General features: G+C 55.3%; 7 protein-coding genes across 7 annotated transcripts; 3 read left to right on the forward strand and 4 right to left on the reverse strand.

Moving 5' to 3' along the window:
• Positions 1 to 114: 114 nt before the first annotated feature.
• On the reverse strand, positions 115 to 1,161 carry BZA05DRAFT_121723 (uncharacterized protein). The gene is made up of 3 exons (XM_051478687.1): positions 888 to 1,161; positions 717 to 817; positions 115 to 665 (listed from the first exon to the last, which is right to left on the reverse strand). The coding sequence occupies exons 1-3, from the start codon at positions 948 to 950 to the stop codon at positions 263 to 265; spliced, it is 567 nt and encodes a 188-aa protein (XP_051337623.1). The 5' UTR covers positions 951 to 1,161; the 3' UTR covers positions 115 to 262.
• A 1,809-nt stretch (positions 1,162 to 2,970) lies between these two features.
• On the reverse strand, positions 2,971 to 4,790 carry BZA05DRAFT_340545 (uncharacterized protein; the record flags this gene model as incomplete). The annotated part of the gene is made up of 5 exons (XM_051480970.1): positions 2,971 to 3,266; positions 3,325 to 3,392; positions 3,450 to 3,880; positions 3,929 to 4,245; positions 4,301 to 4,790. The coding sequence occupies 5 exons, from the start codon at positions 4,788 to 4,790 to the stop codon at positions 2,971 to 2,973; spliced, it is 1,602 nt and encodes a 533-aa protein (XP_051337624.1).
• A 725-nt stretch (positions 4,791 to 5,515) lies between these two features.
• Positions 5,516 to 6,292, forward strand: BZA05DRAFT_121758 (uncharacterized protein). Its single transcript, XM_051478688.1, has 2 exons — positions 5,516 to 6,192; positions 6,256 to 6,292. The coding sequence occupies exon 1, from the start codon at positions 5,562 to 5,564 to the stop codon at positions 6,018 to 6,020; it is 459 nt and encodes a 152-aa protein (XP_051337625.1). The 5' UTR covers positions 5,516 to 5,561; the 3' UTR covers positions 6,021 to 6,192; positions 6,256 to 6,292.
• A 2,042-nt stretch (positions 6,293 to 8,334) lies between these two features.
• Positions 8,335 to 10,341, forward strand: BZA05DRAFT_404670 (Abscisic acid G-protein coupled receptor-domain-containing protein). Its single transcript, XM_051484334.1, has 2 exons — positions 8,335 to 8,788; positions 8,881 to 10,341. Exons 1-2 carry the CDS (start codon positions 8,483 to 8,485, stop codon positions 10,132 to 10,134), a joined length of 1,560 nt encoding a protein of 519 aa, XP_051337626.1. The 5' UTR covers positions 8,335 to 8,482; the 3' UTR covers positions 10,135 to 10,341.
• A 49-nt stretch (positions 10,342 to 10,390) lies between these two features.
• BZA05DRAFT_404673 (ClpP/crotonase-like domain-containing protein) lies at positions 10,391 to 11,739 on the forward strand. The gene is made up of 3 exons (XM_051484335.1): positions 10,391 to 10,767; positions 10,823 to 11,497; positions 11,558 to 11,739. Exons 1-3 carry the CDS (start codon positions 10,581 to 10,583, stop codon positions 11,605 to 11,607), a joined length of 912 nt encoding a protein of 303 aa, XP_051337627.1. The 5' UTR covers positions 10,391 to 10,580; the 3' UTR covers positions 11,608 to 11,739.
• On the reverse strand, positions 11,690 to 12,918 carry BZA05DRAFT_475638 (uncharacterized protein; the record flags this gene model as incomplete). Its single annotated transcript, XM_051488207.1, has 2 exons — positions 11,881 to 12,918; positions 11,690 to 11,824 (listed from the first exon to the last, which is right to left on the reverse strand). Exons 1-2 carry the CDS (start codon positions 12,757 to 12,759, stop codon positions 11,690 to 11,692), a joined length of 1,014 nt encoding a protein of 337 aa, XP_051337628.1. The 5' UTR covers positions 12,760 to 12,918.
• An 841-nt stretch (positions 12,919 to 13,759) lies between these two features.
• Positions 13,760 to 15,477, reverse strand: BZA05DRAFT_121809 (uncharacterized protein). The gene is made up of 2 exons (XM_051478689.1): positions 14,247 to 15,477; positions 13,760 to 14,191 (listed from the first exon to the last, which is right to left on the reverse strand). The coding sequence occupies exons 1-2, from the start codon at positions 15,287 to 15,289 to the stop codon at positions 13,807 to 13,809; spliced, it is 1,428 nt and encodes a 475-aa protein (XP_051337629.1). The 5' UTR covers positions 15,290 to 15,477; the 3' UTR covers positions 13,760 to 13,806.
• Between the last annotated feature and the right edge of the window lie 5,036 nt (positions 15,478 to 20,513).

Below are 20,513 nucleotides of genomic sequence, written 5' to 3' on the forward strand. Positions count from 1 at the left end.
AATCAAGAGCAAAAGAGACACGAAAGGTCAAAAAAATAATACAACAACCACTTCCAGCAAAGAGCAGTAGACAGCAGTCAGAAAAACGCAAACGTAGATGGAATCGAAACCCCCCCCCCGAAATCGGAACCAAACACCAGAGCATCGACAGTAGCAATAGGAGCAACAAAGGAGTATTAAAACATCGACGGATCGAAATGGAAAGGTGTACACATGAGTATCAGAAGAAGTGACACGATGGAGATGAACCGAGAGCGAGTGTTCAGATAAGCTCAAACTCCTCCTCCGTCTCGCTCTCCATGATGAAATCGTACTCATTCTTGACGATCAACGCCAGCTCCTTGGTCTCAAACTTCTCGACCGCCTCGGTAACGGCATGGGAGAGGTCCATTTCACAGTTCGGGCCGGTGTTATCGAACGAGTAGGTAACACCGCCCATGTAGTCACCATCGTCCGAGGAGGACGAGGTGTAGTCGTCGTCCCGGAAGTCATCCGCGAGGTTCAGTGTAGGTCGAGGAGTCTTGCGGGCCATGGCCGAGGGCGCGTATGCGGTGCATACCACGTCCGTGTGTGGGATCTCTTTGCGGGACCGCGATTTCTTGCCCCGGTAGCATTTGCAGTTGAAACACTGGCAGGTTCGGGATGGCAGGGCCCGCATCTGGTGTCTGGGATATGTCAGTAGGGTGGTATCGGAGGGAGCAGAAGAGGTGACTGACTTGTTGGTGGCGGTCCAAGTTGCCTTGGCCTCGGCACCCGGAATGGTGGTCTTGGGGTTTCCAATGAGGTTCATGTTGACTCCGCGGTACTTGACACGGTGCTGTTTGATATTTGTTAGTCTTTGTGTTTCCGTAGCAAGGGGTTGACAGCTGTAGCCAGGAACAACAAACCTCCTTCTCCCGACGGATCTCGTGGGCAGCGGATCGGAAATCTCCAGAGTCGACGATGGGCATGATTGCTGGTGTAGTTGTCGGAGAGGATTCGTGGTAGATAGGTATGATTGATGTCAAAAGCTTGTCGAGGAGGTGTTGGCTACTGATATTGCTGCTTGATGGACGACGAGGCGGGAAGGTGACCAGTAGTGTTTATACTGGATGCCGGTGAGGTTTTCAGAGAAAGGATGGGTTGGGGAGAGGTAGAGAAGGGAGGGAGGAGAGAGCTTGTTTTTGAATGAATGAGAGACTGAGTCATGTGGGACGGGGTGGGAGGGTGGATAAGGGGGACACTGGGACGTGAGCTGGAAGCCGCGGGTACGCATACATAGCGCAAATCGAAGGGGGACCGGTCTTATCGTGACAGACCCCAGGGAGCTGTGTGCTGTGCAGTAGGAGCTCTACCCCCGAGCTCCGTTCGCTAAACTCCAAAGAGGTACCTGCTTAGGTTCGAGGTATGCTAACTACTAGTATGCGGACGGTAAGAAAGGAACCCGTGCTTCAAACAGCGCAACGGGCGACGGACGGGCAGGCTGGCTGTCCACCTCCAGCGTCCACGCCTCGATCATTGATACATCGAATGGGCGCTCACGGGCGCAACTTTCTTCTAGCACAGCCCTGTCCTTCCTGCCATCATCATAATCATCTCGAATCATCCTCCCATCCCTCCATCCTTCCATCCATCCATCCCGGGCGCTTCCTCTACATACCTTGCTTGTTCCTCGTCCGGAAAGAACACGATGACGGTGCTGCTGGTGACAGGGATCAAGCTGTGAGACTCCCGAGAGCCCCTTACTACGTAAACATGTACCGCGCCCAAAATCTGGGGTGGATGGTCACCCACCGCAGCAACGAACCAACCAACCACCTCAGTCTGCGCGCAACACGTTCCCGTCCACCACCAGCACCACCACCAGCACCACCACCACCAGCACCCACCGGCAACCCTGCCCTGCCCTGTCGACCTTCGATGAGTAATGTCGACACCGTTCCCCATCACGAAACGAAAAGAATACGATATTTCTATTTCCATCGTTCTCCCCAGAGTCCATCGTTCTGGTCTGCGGTGTAGTACAGACCTCAACCCTCCCTCCCTCCCCCAAGCCTGCTCAACTATCAGCCCCAAGTGAGTGAGTAGAAATTCACTCACGAATCGAATCGACTCCGGATTGTTCCACTTTAGCCGAGGGTAAAGCGTAAACAGAGAGGGTTGGAAGGCTGGCTGGCTATCTATCAGCTCTACCTATCTCTCTGTCTGTAGGTCTATCGCGCGTCGCAGCGCGCACATACATATCCACATACGCACATACATACAAAGTACGGATCGATATCGCAGATCCATCGGTAAACACAATTTCCCATCCATATCCGTCCTCATCCTGAAGTACATTCTCCATATGATCGTCTTTCTCGCTGGGGCTGGGGGGCTCAGTCCCGAGTCCCCCACTTGTAGACTGTAGTGTCATCGTCCATGCACGCGTCGAGATAAACACTCAACTCATTGCGGAACAATGTTGTTGGAGGTCACGGCGATGACCCACACTCGCACACTCGCAATTGAGTCACTATCTAGAGTACCCAAGTACCACATAGCTGACTTACTTATCTCACTTCACCGGCGCTGGGCTCGGCGGCAGGGCGGTGTAGCAAAGCGCCCCCCAGCCCCCAGTCCCGATCACGGTAGGTGTCATGGTTGTTTGTGGCTGGGATGGAGGCGCGATAGTTGAAATGAATGTGCGATATATAGAGTGAATGCCGAATGAACGTGCGATATCTTAAGTGAACGCCGTCACTTGAACTCATTCCTCGTTACAATCTCTGCACTTGCTAAAGGTACACACATCGTATCCATTTCCCATTCCCAATTCCGCAGGAAAAACAACAGCAGCTTTTGATATTCATCCGATATCCCGACCGGACCGTCCATGAACTCCAATACAGAGATAAAAAAGAAAAGAAAAAAGACACAAGGAAATGAGAAAGACAAAAATGCGAATGATATAGGGAGAGATCAGTTATGACTCGAATTCAGCCGATCGCCTTAGCTATTGAGCGAAAGTTCCTTAACAGCATCCAGAGTATCGAGCACCAAATCCTCAGCTGCCTTACCCCCAGCAGCCGCCCCCGAGTTAGCCGCCTCTTCGGCTGCGTTCTCGTTCTCTGCACCGGGACTCATGGAAGCATTCGGGTCCTTCGGCTCACGGTCTTCTTTCTTGACGAATGGCCTCTCCGGTGGAGCTTCCTCGCAGAGAAACCGTTCGAGCCTCTGGCCTCCGTCGCCGCGGAATTTGATAAGGTCCATTGCACGTCGCAACTCATCTCGGATCCTTCTAACCCCTGTGATTAAGCGTGTCAATGGATATATCTCGCTAGTGGATGAGATGGTGTCAATTACCTGGGCCATTGCATGTCCTTCCAACGTTGTGAACGGTCTCAAACGGATCCTCGAGGGCGAAGAGGTACCTATCGGATCAGTCAGCCACAAGGAACCGGACGATACGCGACACAGCAAAAACATACCTGTCTTTAACTTCCCAGGTTTCCGCGCCGTCAGACGTATTCGCTGGCCTGCTCTTTGCCATACACCAATCTTTATCCTGCTTCGTGAGGAGGCCTCCCTGAGTACGAATGGAGATCACACTTTGACCCCAGGCAAATTTGTAGGAATAGTAGTCAAAAAAACCTCTAAGCAATTCTCCGGCAGAACTGGTATTCGGGCTCGGTCCGATGTTCGTGATATCCTTGGCGAACCAGATGTTGTACTCACTCCCGCCTTCCTTGTAGTGGATCTCGCTATCGGCCGTACCCTGGGGAATGGGTTGCAGCTGCAAGTTTGGCAGAACCGGTGGTTGGACGATGTTGATGAGATAATGGAGTATCATCAAGACATATCCATACGAAGACAGCGTGCCACGGTATGGAGAGTTGATGTGTCGATTTTTGGCCCACCACTAATCCAATTAGAGATCTATAAATCGGAGATCTCGGGCGAAACATACCTTGACGAATAACACGATCTGTTTTACTCTCACGTCGCACTTGGAGTAGCACAGAAGCAGTTGCGTGTTGTGGATCGCCAGAAAGTTTTTGAATCCAATGTCACACTGTATCTCTCCGATGCCAGGAGCAGCCCTTTGCTTCATCTTGATGATGGGGACTCGAGTGCGAGTCAGTAGCTGTGCATCGAAGTCCTCTTCTTGCAGGCTCCGTTCCAGCAGGGCAGGGAGATCGTCGGATACCTCTGGCGTGGCGGGGTCGTTGAGAGGTCCAGCGACGAACACGCAGTCGATGTCCGAAGATGCGGTCGAGAAACCCGCTGTGCAACAGTCAGCATCTTCCAGAGGTGGTTGGCTTTGTTCGTTGGTACTCACTGACAAGGCTGCCGAATGGTATCAGCACAGCAGTTGGCACTAGCTTCCTGCAGATGCCCTGCAAGAGATGCAGGAGCTCATTCTTCGCGACCGTCTCCTCATCCGGCGGCGAGATCTCCTCCAACAGTGATTTGGCAACCTTCTCGAGATTGGCCGCCTGCTCCACAAAGAACTGCTCGTAATGCGCAACGGGAAGCCTCGGAGGCCGCCGATCAAACCTGCGAGGAGCGATAGGATTATTATTGCTTGCGAGAGGACCCGCTTTAGGTCTGTGGGGCTGCTGGCCATGGGGTTGATCAGCGCGCTGATACGATGGAACGCTGTGTGGGGATCGCTGTTTCCCCTCTGGATTCTCTTTACCTAGAGGTGGGAAATGATCAAGGCTGGGTGGCGGTGGTGCGAGCGGAGCGGGATTGCCCCAGCCACGGCGAGGCTGTTGGTATCGTGGCGATGACGACGGCGCATCTGGACCCTGAGTAGGCTGCTGCATCGAGGGTCCTCCCTGTGAACGGCGTTGCTGGTGCCCAGGGCCGAATTGCGGAGGTCCCGTGGTGCGAGGGCGCGACCCCACTCCAGCGAGTCCAGGTGGTGGTCGGAGCGGGATCGGATGTGCCGAGTAGTTGTTGCTCTGCACGTACGTCGGGGGAGGTCCGTTCGGGCGCTGTGAATACTGCGGCGGTGGCGGCATCGACTGCCGTACCGACGGGAGAGCAGGGTATGCTGGAGGTCGATTGTGCTGCGGTTGGTGAGGCTGGTGACTTGTAATCATGTCGCGCAGTCGGTCCTCCAGCGAATGGGCGTCTGTTGGCGCTCGAGAGGAATCTTGAGTGCCTTGCATGACTTCTACTGCTGATGGATCAACCAGCGAGCAGAGACGAGTGCACAGAGCTGTGCCACTGTGCCGCTGTGTCGGATTGGGTCAATTGGTTGGTTATAAAGTGGAGGGTGTTAGTGATTCGTGTAAGATGTAAGTAAGTAAGTGCACTTGATGGTGTGGAGATGTTGAATTATCGTACGGTATGCGATGCTGCTCTTTGGCGTGTATGTACTTTCACAAGTAATGACGTCCAACGTTCTGAGAGCTAACTAAGGGTCCAATGGCGGGGAGGATCCCGGGTAACCTTGAGAGAATCTGCGCTAGAAACTCTTGGTCCGTGATTCTCACCCTTCTGCGATGAGCCGCACCGCTATATGTAGTAGCTCCACACTGCGCAGTGCACCGGCTCGCAATTCGAACACATCATGTACTTATAAAGCATCTATGCACCGTTTGCGTCCTTTCCTCGGACCTGCCGCCTGTCTAGCATGTGATTATGCAAGTGCAATCCTACCAGCACAGCTTGTTCGGGCATTTGCACTTTGCCGCACGAAAGAAAGACTCCCGTTGATCACGCGCGAAGAAGTGGCCATGCATAGAGCCTCAGAGCTGGAGCTGCGGATTTGCAATAACGGAGTTCTTTGCACTAGACCCATGGCCATCCCTTCTGATTGGACGTCATTGCGAGCCTTGAGTCTCACCTGCTTCCTCCGGTCCGGCGAGATCACCATGCGGACCATGAACAGCTTCCGGGTTGCGTGCAATCTCGCGGTGAGCTGTAGATATACTTGTCCGGCATGGAGCAACGGTAGACCCCATATCTATCCAACGACGTTATGTACGTTGTCTCTCTCACTGCATATCCACTCTACCCACCTCATATACCTACCTTTGCCAAGGTGAAACATAAGTTATATCAGCCACGTCGACATTGCAACCTATCGATCAGTTGTCACGATAAGAACGGCGACGCCGAGAAGGCCAGCCGGCGGGGGAGACATGGCAGGGCAGCGGGATTGTTACCGGGAAACCGTGCAGCATCTCGATGTGCTCGTTGGTTCGTTTATCCGCTTAGGTACCGTCATATATCCCCAAAATGTGCATGTCCATGTCCATTTAACTGATAACGGGTGATCAGTCTCCGGCCAGTTATCGGACGCTCTTTCATATAAAGTCAGTATATTCTGCCACGGGTGTCGGTGATCACCATCTACGGAAACACCATCCGGAGCCCGACCCGCTTCGATCACTGTCGACGGCCGTGCCGGGAGCTGAAAGTCACAGGATACGGTATACCCGCGGCCCGGTCGGAGAGCACGGCAGCTACAGCTACAGCTACCAATCGGGGATCAATGCCATGGTCCATACTTCACGCACAAGGATCTATGGGTACCGAGAACCCTGTATACCGACAGCCCTATTTTCAAAACGCCGGTCGTCGGAGGTATCAACCGATAGAGTGCGGGTATAGTGAGGCCGGAGGAATGCCGGTATGGCCGACGAGACTTGGGTCGCGGGGGAAATGTGATAGGAGTCGAGGTCACGCATGTAGAGTTGACCGTCTGGGATCGACTTGATGCTTGTGCCAGTCCGGAACTGTTCGCAAAACTCAACCATGTCTCAAGGGAGTGTTGAGTACCGAACTCGCACTATCACTCGGTTCCATGAGTGCGAAGGCTTAATCCTTTGGATGTGAATTCCGTTCATCTCTTTGGTTTACTCCTATACTCCTAAGTAAGCACTTTAAGGTTCTCAGATATGCCATGTGCGTAATTAGAGGCCCGTGGTAATAGAGTTGCGAAGAATGTTATTCCATGCAATGTTGGAGCTTCATGAGAGGTAATGCGGCCCTAGGCGGCATTACCTTTCTCCAGGAGACGCTATTACGAAGACAGTTTAATTTCAGAAGTGTCGGACGCCTTAGAAGACTCGGAATTATCTTGAAGCTTAGCATTAGATATCCCCGCGGGACGTGTCTGGTAGCCCTGGGCACTCCAATCGTCCGACAGCCATCCTAAGATGCTATTATAAATCCCAAATATGACTTACTAGTGAAAGGCTGAACAGCAGTGGCGAGTTACATACTCAGCTTAGAAGAAGCATTCACAGCCCCCGCCGCAGTATGTAGCAAGATTGGCCTCTAATCCGTTCATTGACCAATTATAAAGGCGTAGAGCGAGTGATATCTGATAAATGAGGTTCTAGCAGCGCTTCTAAGTGCCATTCACTTTAGATTCAAGATATATTCAAGAGTTGGGTTCTCCAGTTCTCTCTAAGTAGCTAACTGCCAGCCACCAGATAGAGAACGAGGGCTTCTTTCGCAGGCCAAGAATGGATCCTGTGTTAGTAGCTCTCACAGCCTTGTTATTCTGCTTTACATAGCACTGGAAGTCATCGACTACTAATGCCCGGAAATCCCGTCAATTAGCGAGAGAAGCGGCCTAGCTACGGTTCACCGTTCATGTGTGGAGCTTAGGCTTCATCGGTGCATCAAGTACCGGTACATATAGGTCTCTATGTAGTCTCTCCGAAGTAACTTGACCCTACATATCAGCTTCTACCCATCGAAAGGAACGGGTCGTGTTTGGGAGCGGTGCCCCAAGGTATGTACCACGAATGCGTATCCGAATATTTACAAAATGGAATGCGACGACCACAATGTGCAACATGAGAAGATAACCTCAAGACGGATACGTACGGATAGGCAATTTCCAAATCGTGATCGCCACATTCGCTATGATCGTCTCGTGCTTCGAGACGGCAAATGAGCCCAGGTACACGATAGAGATCACGGGTGGACCATGCATTCGAGCTCCGCGGATCTGCTTGTTCTTGAAGATCATTTCCCGGGTGCTTGAGCGGATTAGAATTAACCCGTCAAGCGAGTACCCTTCAATTCACCGGGTGCTCGGTTTCAAATTCCGGCTTGTGCCCCGGTCTTGGTTTTATGAACAGAAGCTGTAAGTTGCCTATCTACATACTCCGATGTAGGACTCGTACTTTCTTCGCCGCATCGATGCTCCATCCGGCCGGGGACCCGCATCTACCCTGTGTGCACTGTGTGTTGGGAGGATTGCGTGAACGGGAGGGCTTTATGAAACGAAAGATACGACGATTGTTTGTCATGAAACATCACTCAACGAGCAAGGGTGTCCCGTTCACCCACGTGACCGCTTAATTGCAAGGCGACGAGCTACAGGAGAGGTATGATGTAAACCACGTCAACGCGCGGCCGTCCTGATCGCAACAAACCTCCACAGCTCTCAGTGCGCTCTACCATATCTAGTCTATGAGCCCGCCACGGTTCCCATCGCGAAAAGTAACATCAGTCACTGGAGCCCTCGCCCCCCGTTCGCTGCGCAACAATGGGTCCTGAACCACCATCGATGATGGTACCGGCCGATCGCTGCGACGACGACTGCGTTGCGCACCGGCCTGGGCAGCAGTATGCATCCTCGACGGTCCAGCTGCTCTTTGCGTCGATACCATTTGTTGTCACGTTCTCGGTTATCTCGATCATCGTTCTCCACCGACTATTTCCCGCACTTTGCGGCGCTGGCGCCCGTCACAACACCAACCCCGAGAGCCGCCTGCGCAAACGGATCTCTGCAATCGCTTTCAGCACAACGTTGGGAGCTACGGGTGTTCTGGCTGAGCTGGTGCTCTGCGAGGTTAGTGGAATGAAGGAGTCTCAGACGTGTGCCCTCGTGGACGCTAGAGGAGCTACCAGCAGTGCGACTGACAGCGAGGTGTCTCTCCCTAGGTCAGTGATTGGGTCAACAGCGATGCGCGACGATTGGCTTTTCGGACCGTGGTGGGCGTGTTATTGGTGTGTCTGATTGCGGTTATTCCGCTACTGGAGCTATACTCTCTGGTCGAGGGACGATGGGATCGGAAACGACGGACGGTGGTAGTGGTGGGTGGCTTCACGGCTTGGCTGTGGGTGTTCTGGACACTGGGCGACAAGCTGCCAATCCGCAGTGGAGAGATGGGATTGTGGGCTTCGAATTCAAGAACGTTGTGCCAGGAGTGCATTGCGAGGGTGGGCGTTGTGGGTGTTTCCCTCATGGCGCTGCTTTCGGGATTCGGTTGCGTGTCGACGCCGTGGCACAGCTTTGTCGCGAAACAACGGCCGGTGTCGGATACAGACGTCTCGCGCGCTCGGGGAGGCTTGGACGCTACAACGGAGCTGCTGAACAGCAAGAGGAACAAGCTGCGCTACTTGGAGAAGAAGATACAGGAGAAGGACTCCTCGCAAGACGGCTTGATGACCAAAATGATGTCGACGCTGCGCGGGGGCGATACGGATACCCAGGAGCATGCGGTGCTACTGAAAGAAGTCTCCGGACTGGAATCGATGCGAGCGTCGCTCTCATCCGAGCTCACACAGCTGGAGCGCAATCTCACCTTCCAGCAGCGTTCGCAGACCGCGAGGGGCCGCATCCTCACCACCGTGTATTGGGCCTTCTCAGTCTACTGTATCTACCGGATCGCGGCAACGACATTCGCGCACCTGCCGTTTGTGCGACACCGTGACTCGTCGTTCTCGCGCAGCGATCCCATCAGCAACGTGCTCGCGCTCCTGGCCGAATACTGGGATCCGCATCTCGACCGCGTTGCATGGTCACGGCAGATCGGCTTCCTCCTCTCCGGTGTGATCATCTGCGGTTCCCTCGGTTCCGTCCTGACGACGATCAACATGGTGATGCGGATTGCTCCCACTTCCATCAGCGACAATAACCCAAATCTCGCCCTGTTCTTCTCGCAGATCAGCGCAGTGTACGTTTTGGCCTCGGCACTCCTCCTGCGCAGTAACTTGCCGCTGAGCATGAGCACCGTCATCTCAGAGTCCCTAGGTGCCCCACTAGATCCGGCGTTCGTGGACCGGTGGTTCGATGCGTTGTTCCTGGGTGCCGCCGCGTTGACCGCAACGGCGTTGATGGCGTTTAGGGCGCTGTGGGGAAGAGTCACGGGTGAGCCGGATCTGGAGAGTGGAACGGGCACGAAGCAATCTTAGATGAATGAGTGAATGGGTATGATACTGCTATAGGTGTACGAAGACACGGATTGGCGTTGGGTTTTGCTTTTTGTTTCGATTTTCTATTCCCTGGAGTTCCGATGATTGTGATAGTCATCCTTTATCTTTTTTGTCTCGTTATCATGTTTAGGTACGCTCCGTAAGATACATATGGAATTAGAGCAGATCACCGTCCAAGACCTCGCGTGCTTCCTTATGACGATAAGCTGGCGGGGTAGAGTACCGTAGATCTTGACGTTCGCCTCGCATAGCAGCGGCTTTACAACGTCCCTTGGGTCCATTCATCCGGTGGGGTGGAGGTGGTAAGCTCCGAACTCGAAGCTCCAATAACCACATGTGAGAATCCGCGACTCCACAACTCCACCACCCAGGATATCCCTCAATTGCACTGCACTGTACATACAACAGCCACGATCACAACCACAATGTTGTTCCTCCGCCTAACCACCCTCTCCACGCGCCTCCCCCTCGCCGCCGGTGCCGGCAGGATCTCGCGGCCGCTGCAATCTGCCGCCCGCTGGAGCTCTACCGATGCCACGGCTAGCAGCAGCAGCAGCGACAGCAAATACGAGTACATCCTCACGTCGACGCCCCGGCCCGGCGTAGGCCAAAGTGCGCCCCCTCCCCCCTCTCGTCCCACCACCCCCACTCACCCACCACTCTCTAGTCACGCTCAACCGCCCCAAAGTCAACGCGCTCTCAACGCCCTTGATGCGTGAGCTCAACGCGGCCCTCCGCGCCTTCTCCAGCGACGGCACCATGGGCGCGGTGGTGCTAACCGGCAACTCCCGCTTCTTCGCGGCGGGCGCCGACATCAACGAGATGCGCTCACTCACCTTTTCCGCGGCATACGGCGGGGACTTCATCGCGCTCTGGTCTGAGCTGACTAGTGTTTCGCTGCCGATCATAGCCGCGGTGAACGGGCACGCTTTGGGCGGCGGGTGTGAGCTCGCCATGATGGCCGATGTCATCTATTGTGGGCCTAAGGCGGTGTTTGGACAGCCCGAGATTAAGCTCGGTGTGATCCCCGGGGCGGGAGGGAGTCAGAGGCTGGCGAGGGCGGTCGGGAAGAGTAGGGCTATGGAGATTGTGCTCACGGGCAAGACGTTCACGGGCCAGGAGGCAGAGCAGTGGGGCCTCGCCAGTAGGTGCTTTGAGACCCCCGAGGCGGCGGTCGAGGGCGCGCGGGATACTGCCGAGGCTATTGCCGGCTATGGAAGGCTCGCGGTTAAGGCGGCCAAGGAGGTCGTTAATCAGGCGTATGAGGGCTCGCTCGCTGAGGGGGTTAAGTACGAGAGGAGGGTTTTCCACTCGCTGTTTGCGACTAAGGACCAGAAGATCGGTAGGTTTCCCCTCCCCCCTCTTCGTACGGGATGATAAGGCACTGATGGGGGTGCTCTAGGAATGAATGCGTTCGTGAACAAGGAGCAGCCTAAGTGGAGCAACGAATAGTTTGGCACCACCGCTTCTAGTTGTATTGTACTTGTATGGTTTGCATTGATCACTCGGGCATGTCCTGGGTGCCGTAGGTATATCATGTAGATTTCTGCAGCGTAGCTTTACAATTCTCAAACCACGCCGAGTAGCCATCCTTCTCCTGTTGATTCCCGAGTACACACAACTCCGCCAGCTCCACCGCCTTCTTGACCAGCTCGTCTCGTTTCCGGTCCTAACCACGGCCGCCGTCAGCAGTGCCCTCCCGTTGGAGAAGTAAGAAGAACCCACCACATCCTCGAGATCCTCATCCTCGTAGAACGCCATTCCCACATCATCCACCAGCCTCGAAATATTCTTCGCGGCCTCCGCGATCCCATCAACCCTGTTAACATCTTCCTTGAGCCTCGCGTCACCGAGCAACCTCCTCTTCCTCGCGGCGCCAAACAGAATAGTCACCAACTTCAATAGCCTCAGCGCCTCCTCAGCCCTCTTCCTCGTCGCCTCATCCAGCCTCCCCTTCCTCGTGGGCCGATCCCAAAACTCCTGTTCCATCTCGTCCTCATCGCCCTCGGACTCACTCCCGTCGAGATCCTCATCCTCAACCCACCCCTTCAACTCCTCGCGCGCATCATCCACACACTCCGCCCACGCCCCCACATCGCGCTCCACCACCCCCCCATTCCCCAGCTCCCGCAACTTAAGCACCCGATCAGCAGCACTCCACACAACCCCCGTGTTCGGCAGCCGAGCGTCACCCCGCCCCCCGGCCACAGCAGCGATGTACTCGCCGATTGCGGCCAGCAGCGAGTCCGTCGCTGCCCGCGCCTCGAGCGTTAGCGCGCGACCGTGCGCAGCTGCTGAGAGCGAACATGCCGCCGCTGTCAGAGACGGGATTATTGTGCTGCTGAGCTCGCTGGTGAATTTTTCTACGCCGCCACTGGTAATGGGTGGTCGTAAAGTGACGGAGAGGTTCGTGATGTGCGCGCGCGCCAGCGTCGCGGTCGAGTGCAGCGCGGCGAGGGCGTCGAAGCTGGCGGGCGGTGGGGCGGCGGAGGTGGAGGCGGCGGAGGTGGAGGCGGCGGAGGTGGAGGCGGCGGCGAGCGACGCCCGGCAGTGCGTGATCAGTGTGGTGAGGGTGCTCAGGGAGGCGGATAGTGGGGTGGCCATTTTTGTGTTGTTGCTGTGTCGTGAAGTATGGAGGAAAAGTTTTGGCGAGGTTCGTGTGAAGATGGTCGGATGGTGGGGTGGATCTTGTGTAACGAGAGCTCTGGCTGGGTTTGGTACGGTCTGCTAGGTGTTAGTGCAACTGGGCGAGTCGAGGATGGTGATTAACTCTGGAAATCAAGATCCGAGGTACACTACACTAATGGATACCCAAGTAGATTTACGAGGCTGAGTACCGTTCCCAAGTTAAGTGACATCCTTATTCTGTATGTAATCACGATACAGCCAGCGCCAACGAGTGCCATCCGAAACAACCAATTACACGTATACGAGTATGAATACCGCTGCATACCCAGAACACAAATACGGTAGTAGAGTAGACTCCAACCGGATACGACGGATACCTACCGAGACCAGCCCGCCATACACACAACCCCTCGACCGCAGTCTCCAAGATTGCCAAACCCGCTTCACACGGGCACCAAACCCGCTTCACACGTGGCCAACCAACAGGTTAATGTGAGGTTTGAGGATGCCATAGCACTTCGGTGGGTCTAGTCAGCTCTCGGGTGAATGTTTGGCCATGTATTTAAATGCGTGGAAAATTGTACGAGGAGTCAAGAGTTGAGTTGAGCTGCGTGCAGTACCTAAATTTACAAGACAACATCAAGCTTATTGCAACCGGCCGCAAACTCGAGTAAGTATGCTACTCCCAATGGTAATGGTAATGGTAAATGTACACGCCATATGCATCAATCGATTCCAGTGCCAATTCCGACCCAGCCCTACCCAACCCAGCCCAACCCATCCACAGTCACCCCACCCACCAACCCAAAGCTCAAAGCCAAAGCCAAACTCCAGTCAAAAGCATGCATAAATCATAGACAGCGTGAGGAAAAGAAGAAAGGAAAGGAAAACAAGCCCATACACCCCCAACAAAACACTAGCCGGTGGTGAGAAGAGAGGGGTGGGGAGGTGGGGGACAAGAAACGTCCGCATCGAAGACAAAAGGAATGGAACCGAATCGGCCGGGCAACCGCTCTATAGTAGTTAAGTCGAGCCCTCTGGCCGTATCGACTGCGCCTGCGACGGCGGGGGTGGGGGCGGTGGTGGTGGTGGTGGCTGCTGCTGCTGCTGTGACCGCGCCTGCATCCGTCTCGAAAACGCCCTACTAAGCCGCGAGACGCCCAGCTCGGGCACGCGGCTCCTCCTAGTGCCGTTCTGGCGGTTCCGTTCCTCGCGCACCTGGCGCAGCGCAGCCATACGTTCGTCGCCGGTGGATCCGCGCGCTACGTGCAGGTACTGTGCTAGCCTCGAAGAGCTCCTGTGGGGGAGCGGAGGAACCGCCGCAGTCTCGGCGGCGGCGGCGGCGGCTGCGGCTGCGGCTGCAGCTTCGCTGGCGGCTTCTTCGCCTTCTGGGTGGAGGTCGATACGGCTATGTTCCGGTCAGCAGGAGTTACGTGGGAGGGCATGGCACGGGGATCACATACCACAGCGGACATGATCCCGAGACGTTTAGCAGCCAGGGATCGATGCAGTCGGGATGGTACGAGTGTCCGCACGGCAGCACCCGCACTTCGGTGCCCTGCTCAAAGTCCTCCATGCACACGGGACATTGGTTCTGCGAGGCTAGCGGTTTGTCCATGGGTGGTGCGGGCGTGCTCGCCGTGCTTGACGGCGGCGCGGGCGTCGTCGTGCCCGACCTAGTAGTAGTATCGGGAGTCTCCAGCACGTCGGGGGTGTCGGCTCGCTCGGACGGAACAGCCGCGGCGACAGCTCCCACGACAGCGGCAGCGTCTCCGATGTGTGGTGGCGGTGGGCTGGCCGACGTCGGGGTCGCCGGGGTCGAGGTCCCATCCTGCAACTCGAGATCGACCGGTTTCCCGACATCGGGCTCCGGCGTCACAGCACCAAAGCGAACGATCGGGATGGTATCCAGCACTGCTCTCGCCAGCCCCGTGGCCCTCGACTGCCGTGGCCGTCCGAAGCGTGCGATCGCGCGCGGCCCATATCTCTCCGGGTGCCTGTGCGCCCGAACCGCACCCGTGACTATGATCATCAGGAACAGCGCGGTGATGATGCCCGTTATCGAGTACAGTATGATCAGTGCGACGCTGGTGCCCGGCGCCGGGCCCGGCAGGCCATCGTTCGTTCCGGCCAGCTGCTGTCGCTTCAACAAGTGTCGCCTCAACACCGATGTCAAATCCCTAGCAGTATCGCCACCACCACCGCCATCGCCAGCTCCACCACCTCGGCCGTGAAGGTTCTCGCGCGCAATGACCCCTCCGCCGACGCCTCCTCCGCCACCGGGACTCGCCACCGCGCTTCGGACGTCGTAGTTGTGGTAGGGATTCGTCACAGGTTGAGCGTCCGCAGTGGCAGATAAGCACATCGCTACCAGGCCCACCAGCAACACTGTCACCGACGAAGACGACGACAACGACGACGACATACGCGGCCAACCCTGTCGTTCATCCCCACCTGCCCTCCTCGACGAGGGCGACCGCGACGACGACGACGACGAATTCGACATTATGTGACGAGCTCTCAATTGTTCGGTCGCGAAGGGAGGACGAGTGCGAGTGCGAGCCACACAGAAAACAGCAGCAGCAGAGGCGACGACGGGTAGCTGTGGTGGCAGCAGCAGCAGCAGTAGCAGCGGTGTAGTTGCACGAAGCAGCGGGGAGCGTGCGCCTTGCCAGCCCTGGTTAATGGCGGCGGTGGTAGTGGAGTAGAGTAGGTACGGTATGTAGCAACTAGAGAAAGCTTCGTTTACGAGTTATTTCATTTAGGCTACTAGCAGTAGGTGTGTCGGTTTGATGTATGTGGAGATGGACACTATGCAGAGCACGTAGGCAGGTAGAGTGTATAAAGAATAAAGGGGGAGGGGAGGGCGGGGCGAATTCTCGATGGAGGAAGGAAACGCCTTCAAGACTCAGGTAGGCGGGCAGGCTAGAAAAGGCAGTCTGTTTTTGGGTGAAGAATCCGGGAGGTTTTTTTGGGCTTTGGTTTTGGGTTTTGGATTTTTGGGTTTTGGGGGGCGGTTGTTCGAGCGAGAAGAAGGACCAGCGGACGTCGGACGTCGGACGGACCACGCACTATCCCCGCCGCACGACTTGCCGAATGTTTCCTTCCTCCGCGAGCCTCAGCCTCTCTTGGTCTCTACTGCTGCTGTTTCTGCTGCTGCTACGAACCAACAGCAACCACGAGTAGAGTACTCGCATACGACCGGTTGCGGGTGAACCGGATTCCGAGTGGGAGGAGCGCGGGGGGCAGCCTGGGGGTGGTGGGTGAGACTATAAGTGAGTGGGGCCAAGAATAGCCGTGAACGAATTTTTGAGACTTTTTGGCAAAAAAAATTGACGTAGGTATCATACTTGGAGTCTTGGATGTGTCCAACACGTACCCGTATCCGCTTTGTAAGGGGGAGAGAGCGCGATGCCTGGAACAGTGACAACCCCCCTCGGTTGGATTTCCTCCGCCTCCGGGGGGCAAAGGAGAGGGGGGAGGGGGCGGATTGATGATTAGGCTAGGAATCTCACGAAATATATTGGTGTCAAGACGAAGAGTTGGACGGAACACGCGGCGGCCGGCGATCTCGGACGGCTGAGTGGATCACTGAGTGCCTAGGTAAGTAGTAGGTACTGTGGGGGTGTAGGGATCGTTGCTAGTCCATTCTTCATCATCTTCTTCTTCTTCATGTTCTTCCTGTTGTTCTTCATTTTCTTCACTTGGTTAGAGCACACTTTCCGCTCTCCATTCACGCACTGCATCGAATCAGATCGATGGACAAGCGGGAATGCCGTGCTACACACACCGGAGCAAAAATGATCTTCGGGTGCCGCCATATTACTTATGATGAGCTCTTATGATACTACATAGCCGCTCCGCCGCCCAGCGACTTCCATCAAGTTCTACGCTCAGTGCTCACTGATCACGGAAGCAGCAGCCACACACGCCTTGGATCGTTGAGGGGACGGTGGAAACCGAACGCTACGATGCTAGGTACATCTACATAGCAGGCGCAGGAAGGCTGGCTTACGCTGCGGAGATGGCGGCACTTTTCCGCCACGCTCGCGACACGACACTGCGACAGCACTCAGGAGTCAAGTCTCACCGTCGGTCTGACTACTTTCCACTTCACTTCACCCTTCCCACTTCACTTCACTCTTCGCTCTCCATGCTTCACCCTTCACCTCCCACCCCACACGCTAATCTTGGTTCCTCCCCCTCCGCTCAGACCACCGCCGATAACGATGGCCCAGGATACCGTGCTCTACCATGCCGATTGATCGCCAGCACCAGTCCGAGCCCTATGTACGTATGATACATGATACATGACCAAGTACTCGCATACGCAGAGCATCGACGCTCCGACCGCAAGTCTGCGAGTCTGCGACATGATGATGCCGGCTGTCCCGCGTATATTTATATCCGCGTCGCTGTACAATAGGGATATACGCACCGACGACCGTGCACGGCCGTCAGATGTTCCTCGGAGTCTTAGAGTCTGGAGTTTCGGACCTGTTGAAGTCTGCACCTTTTTTTTCTTCTCTTCTTTTTTTTCCCCCATCTCTCTCTCACGGAGGGCCCGGACAGCAATTCGTATGTAACGTTACGGATCCCATCCATGTAAACAGCCTGCCTGCCAGCACTGTGCAGGTGAGGCTGACAGTGAGCGAAGAGGTTGGGGATGAACTTGGGGAACTGGGGGGCGTCTTCCGGCCTTTCTTCCGGCCCTGTCTCCCGGCCCTGTCTCCCGGCCCTGTTTTCCTGCAGCCTACAGGCACGTCGCAGAGTTTGAAGGGCTGACGAGGAGGTTATCGATGAAAAATGAGGAAATGAATGTGCGACTGCGTGTGCCGCAGAGGTGAAAATCACAGTGACCGGTAAAGTACATAAACTTGCTGTGCGATGTCGCCGCGAGCTCGCCGTGTTGGCGGTTTGGAGTGTTTAGAGTGTTTAGAGAAGCGAACAGTTCGAAATTCGAATGGAAATGACAAATCCAGTGTCTTCCACAAGTACCTAAATACCTCCTCCGTCGGATCCGGCATCAGCCATCATCCCTCGCTCGCTCCGAAGTTCCGAACTCGAGAGTTGTGTACCGCTATCTAACCTCTAACCAAGCAGGTACCCAGGTACCCAAGTGCACAAAGAGTTGATACGGTAGGTGTCACTGGCCACGGGTACCTACTCTACTCTACTTTGCTACTCCGGAGAGCGACGGGTGATTAGTTGGAGCTCGAGATGTCACTCGTCTTAGAGTACTATTCATCCGGATCCGGATTTGGGAAGTCGATATGTGTGTTTCCTCGATGTTTCTTCTTTATTTCGTCCGTCGAATCCTAGGGAATGTGGCACTGCGGGTACGGGCCTTGTATTAGCTACATATCAACGACCTCTCCTTGCAGCTTCCAACATAGGTGTCCGAGCGGTACATACCAAGTCGTGACATGTCCTCCCTCCCCCATGGCGATTGACTCTTGAGCACGGACCATCACTGTAATCGCAATCGAAGAAACATGTTACAAGACCACTGCCTCCCTAGGTACGGTACTAGAACTTTAAATAAGCAGCCTGGGTAGACAACCGTACCTAGCCACCTTCCGTTCGATATCGTCACCAGATAACGAGGTCACGAAGGAGCAACTTCCAGACTACAGTCTATAGGTAGTACAGACAATATAGATGACTGTCCATTAAACATTTCGTGATGGATGAGCCATGAGCGTGGTGGTGAGTGTGCATTCATTCATGCTACCTAGTATGTACCAACTACAGCACTCAGAATCGATGCATTCTGTCGAATATATTGTAGCACTGCCACGATTCTTACCCCTCAGTGGACTGTACTCTGCGCAGTTAATGAGATCTCCGGATGGTCTACGGTATGGCTCTTTTTGCATGTTCAGGTTTTTGTACCTACATCGTATCTGTGGTCCAAAACGGGCATTTGTGGTGTCTACAGAACGGGCCCTGGGCAAATACCTACTGTTGGCATCCTACATTCCTACTTCAAGAGCCCTTGGAATTTAGATATCATACCTAGTAGCAGGCGGTCTATCGCAATCCCTCCACAGTCGGTCCAAACCCGCGTAACCGCACTGGGACCATGGAGTGGATACGGCACGGTACGGCTGACGATATCATCTGCAATCAGGTCCGAAACTCCGGGACTCCGGGGAACGGAAACGAAAGTGGAGTCGAAGGGTCATAGACTCTGGAGGCGAAACCGCACCGCACCAGGTATTCATCCGGGAGTCATCCGGGAATCGGCGCTGCCGCTGACGCTGGCGGTGACGGTAACGGTGGCGATGGCGGTGACAGTGGCGGTGGGCCCGGCGCATCGAGTAGAGTGGTTACCCTCTAACCCGCCCACATACGCCCGCCCACCTAAGCCGCCCGCCGGACCGGGGCCGCGATCACGACGACGACGACCGCGTATATATGTAGCCTGGCTGATGGATACCGTACCTGGAGGCTGGCTGTAACTAGTAACTACCCAGGTACGTGGTAGCGTCGGCGTCGGCCCGGAAGTCCGGCGTGCGAACGTCCAAAAGACCGATGTGACGCCGTTGTTGTTGGAGGCAGAGGCGGAGGCGGAGGAGGAGGGGCAGGAGAGCGCGGTTCGCGGGTGGCGAGTCGAATCGTGAGTCGTAGGCCGCCTGGTGTACTACCTAGGACCGTAGAGTAGCTGGGGCGTTTCCGAGTAGGCGGCCGGGAGGACCGAGTTCGCACCGAGTTCGCACGTAGGTTTCATGTGTAGGTTACCGCTGGCTGCATCGAGCTCTGAAGTCGAAGTCTGAATCGTAACATCGTGATCGCGATCGAGAGGTTAGCACGCAGGGGGTTCCTTCAACACTGCTCCGCGCCGGGCGGGGATCCACCGCTGCCTAAATAGTCTTTGGGCAGATATAGACACGTCGCTTCTACACTCTAGAGTTGTTTCCATTATGTCGGAGAGTTTAGTACGTACCAACCTACACACATACCGGAGTACTTGCTTGCTTGCTTGCTTGCTTGCTTGCTTAGAGTACGTACATGCAGCCTGGACGCTGTGGAGTACAGCAAAGTAGAGTACAGTAAAGTGAAACGGATATCGATCGATATAGCGACCCGCCCGTAGGCCCAAGGAGCCCACACGGAAGAGGTCGAAAGTGACGATCAGCTAGGCTTCCAACGTAAAGTCTACCTGGTACCAGCTCGAAGCTCGAAACTCGTCGGCTCCAGTGTCCAGTTTCCAGTGTCCAGACTCAAGCTTCAGACTCCACTCGGTGGAATGTTTGACGCCTCGAAGGATTGCGATTGCAATTGCGTTTCCATACTTCCAACCAGGTGTTGGAGTATCATCCCCCTCGATCGCTTCGAGAAGCTACGGTATTAGGTACCTGGGTAGATACCATTTAACCTACGGTCATCGAAACGAATGTCAACACTCAGAGTTGAGTTGAGTTGAGTAGCGTAGCGTAGAGGAGAGTAGGGAGTAACCACCGCCATTCAAGCGACGACCTCCATCCTCCCCTCCCAGCCAGCCGCCAGCTTCCAAGAAACCCAAAACCCGCACTCAATCACCACCGCTCACCCTTCCCAGTTCCAAGCCTCACCCACTCTTCCACACCGCCAAGCCCCCTCGTCTCCCAGTGCGCCCGCCGATCGATCCCCCGTCCCCCCACATTCCTCTTCTGCCGGGGCCGTCCCCGTCCCCATCCCCGTCCTCGTTCACAAGCGATCCTCCATGGCACGGCTAGTTCGTACCG

Source organism: Tricharina praecox (assembly GCF_024521635.1).
Source record: "Tricharina praecox strain CBS 144465 chromosome Unknown BZA05scaffold_20, whole genome shotgun sequence".
Taxonomy (NCBI): domain Eukaryota; kingdom Fungi; phylum Ascomycota; class Pezizomycetes; order Pezizales; family Pyronemataceae; genus Tricharina; species Tricharina praecox.

Coding starts and splice junctions, on each gene's coding strand:
- BZA05DRAFT_121723 (XM_051478687.1), bottom strand. CDS start 950: ATGCCCATCGTCGACTCTGGAGATTTCCGATCCGCTGCCCACGAGATC. Junction 818..887: donor AGATCCGTCGGGAGAAGGAG/GTTTGTTGTTCC, acceptor AATATCAAACAG/CACCGTGTCAAGTACCGCGG. Junction 666..716: donor ACTTGGACCGCCACCAACAA/GTCAGTCACCTC, acceptor GACATATCCCAG/ACACCAGATGCGGGCCCTGC.
- BZA05DRAFT_121758 (XM_051478688.1), top strand. CDS start 5,562: ATGCACCGTTTGCGTCCTTTCCTCGGACCTGCCGCCTGTCTAGCATGT.
- BZA05DRAFT_404670 (XM_051484334.1), top strand. CDS start 8,483: ATGGGTCCTGAACCACCATCGATGATGGTACCGGCCGATCGCTGCGAC. Junction 8,789..8,880: donor CTGAGCTGGTGCTCTGCGAG/GTTAGTGGAATG, acceptor GTCTCTCCCTAG/GTCAGTGATTGGGTCAACAG.
- BZA05DRAFT_404673 (XM_051484335.1), top strand. CDS start 10,581: ATGTTGTTCCTCCGCCTAACCACCCTCTCCACGCGCCTCCCCCTCGCC. Junction 10,768..10,822: donor CCGGCCCGGCGTAGGCCAAA/GTGCGCCCCCTC, acceptor ACCACTCTCTAG/TCACGCTCAACCGCCCCAAA. Junction 11,498..11,557: donor GACTAAGGACCAGAAGATCG/GTAGGTTTCCCC, acceptor GGGGTGCTCTAG/GAATGAATGCGTTCGTGAAC.
- BZA05DRAFT_121809 (XM_051478689.1), bottom strand. CDS start 15,289: ATGTCGAATTCGTCGTCGTCGTCGTCGCGGTCGCCCTCGTCGAGGAGG. Junction 14,192..14,246: donor TCGGGATCATGTCCGCTGTG/GTATGTGATCCC, acceptor ACCGGAACATAG/CCGTATCGACCTCCACCCAG.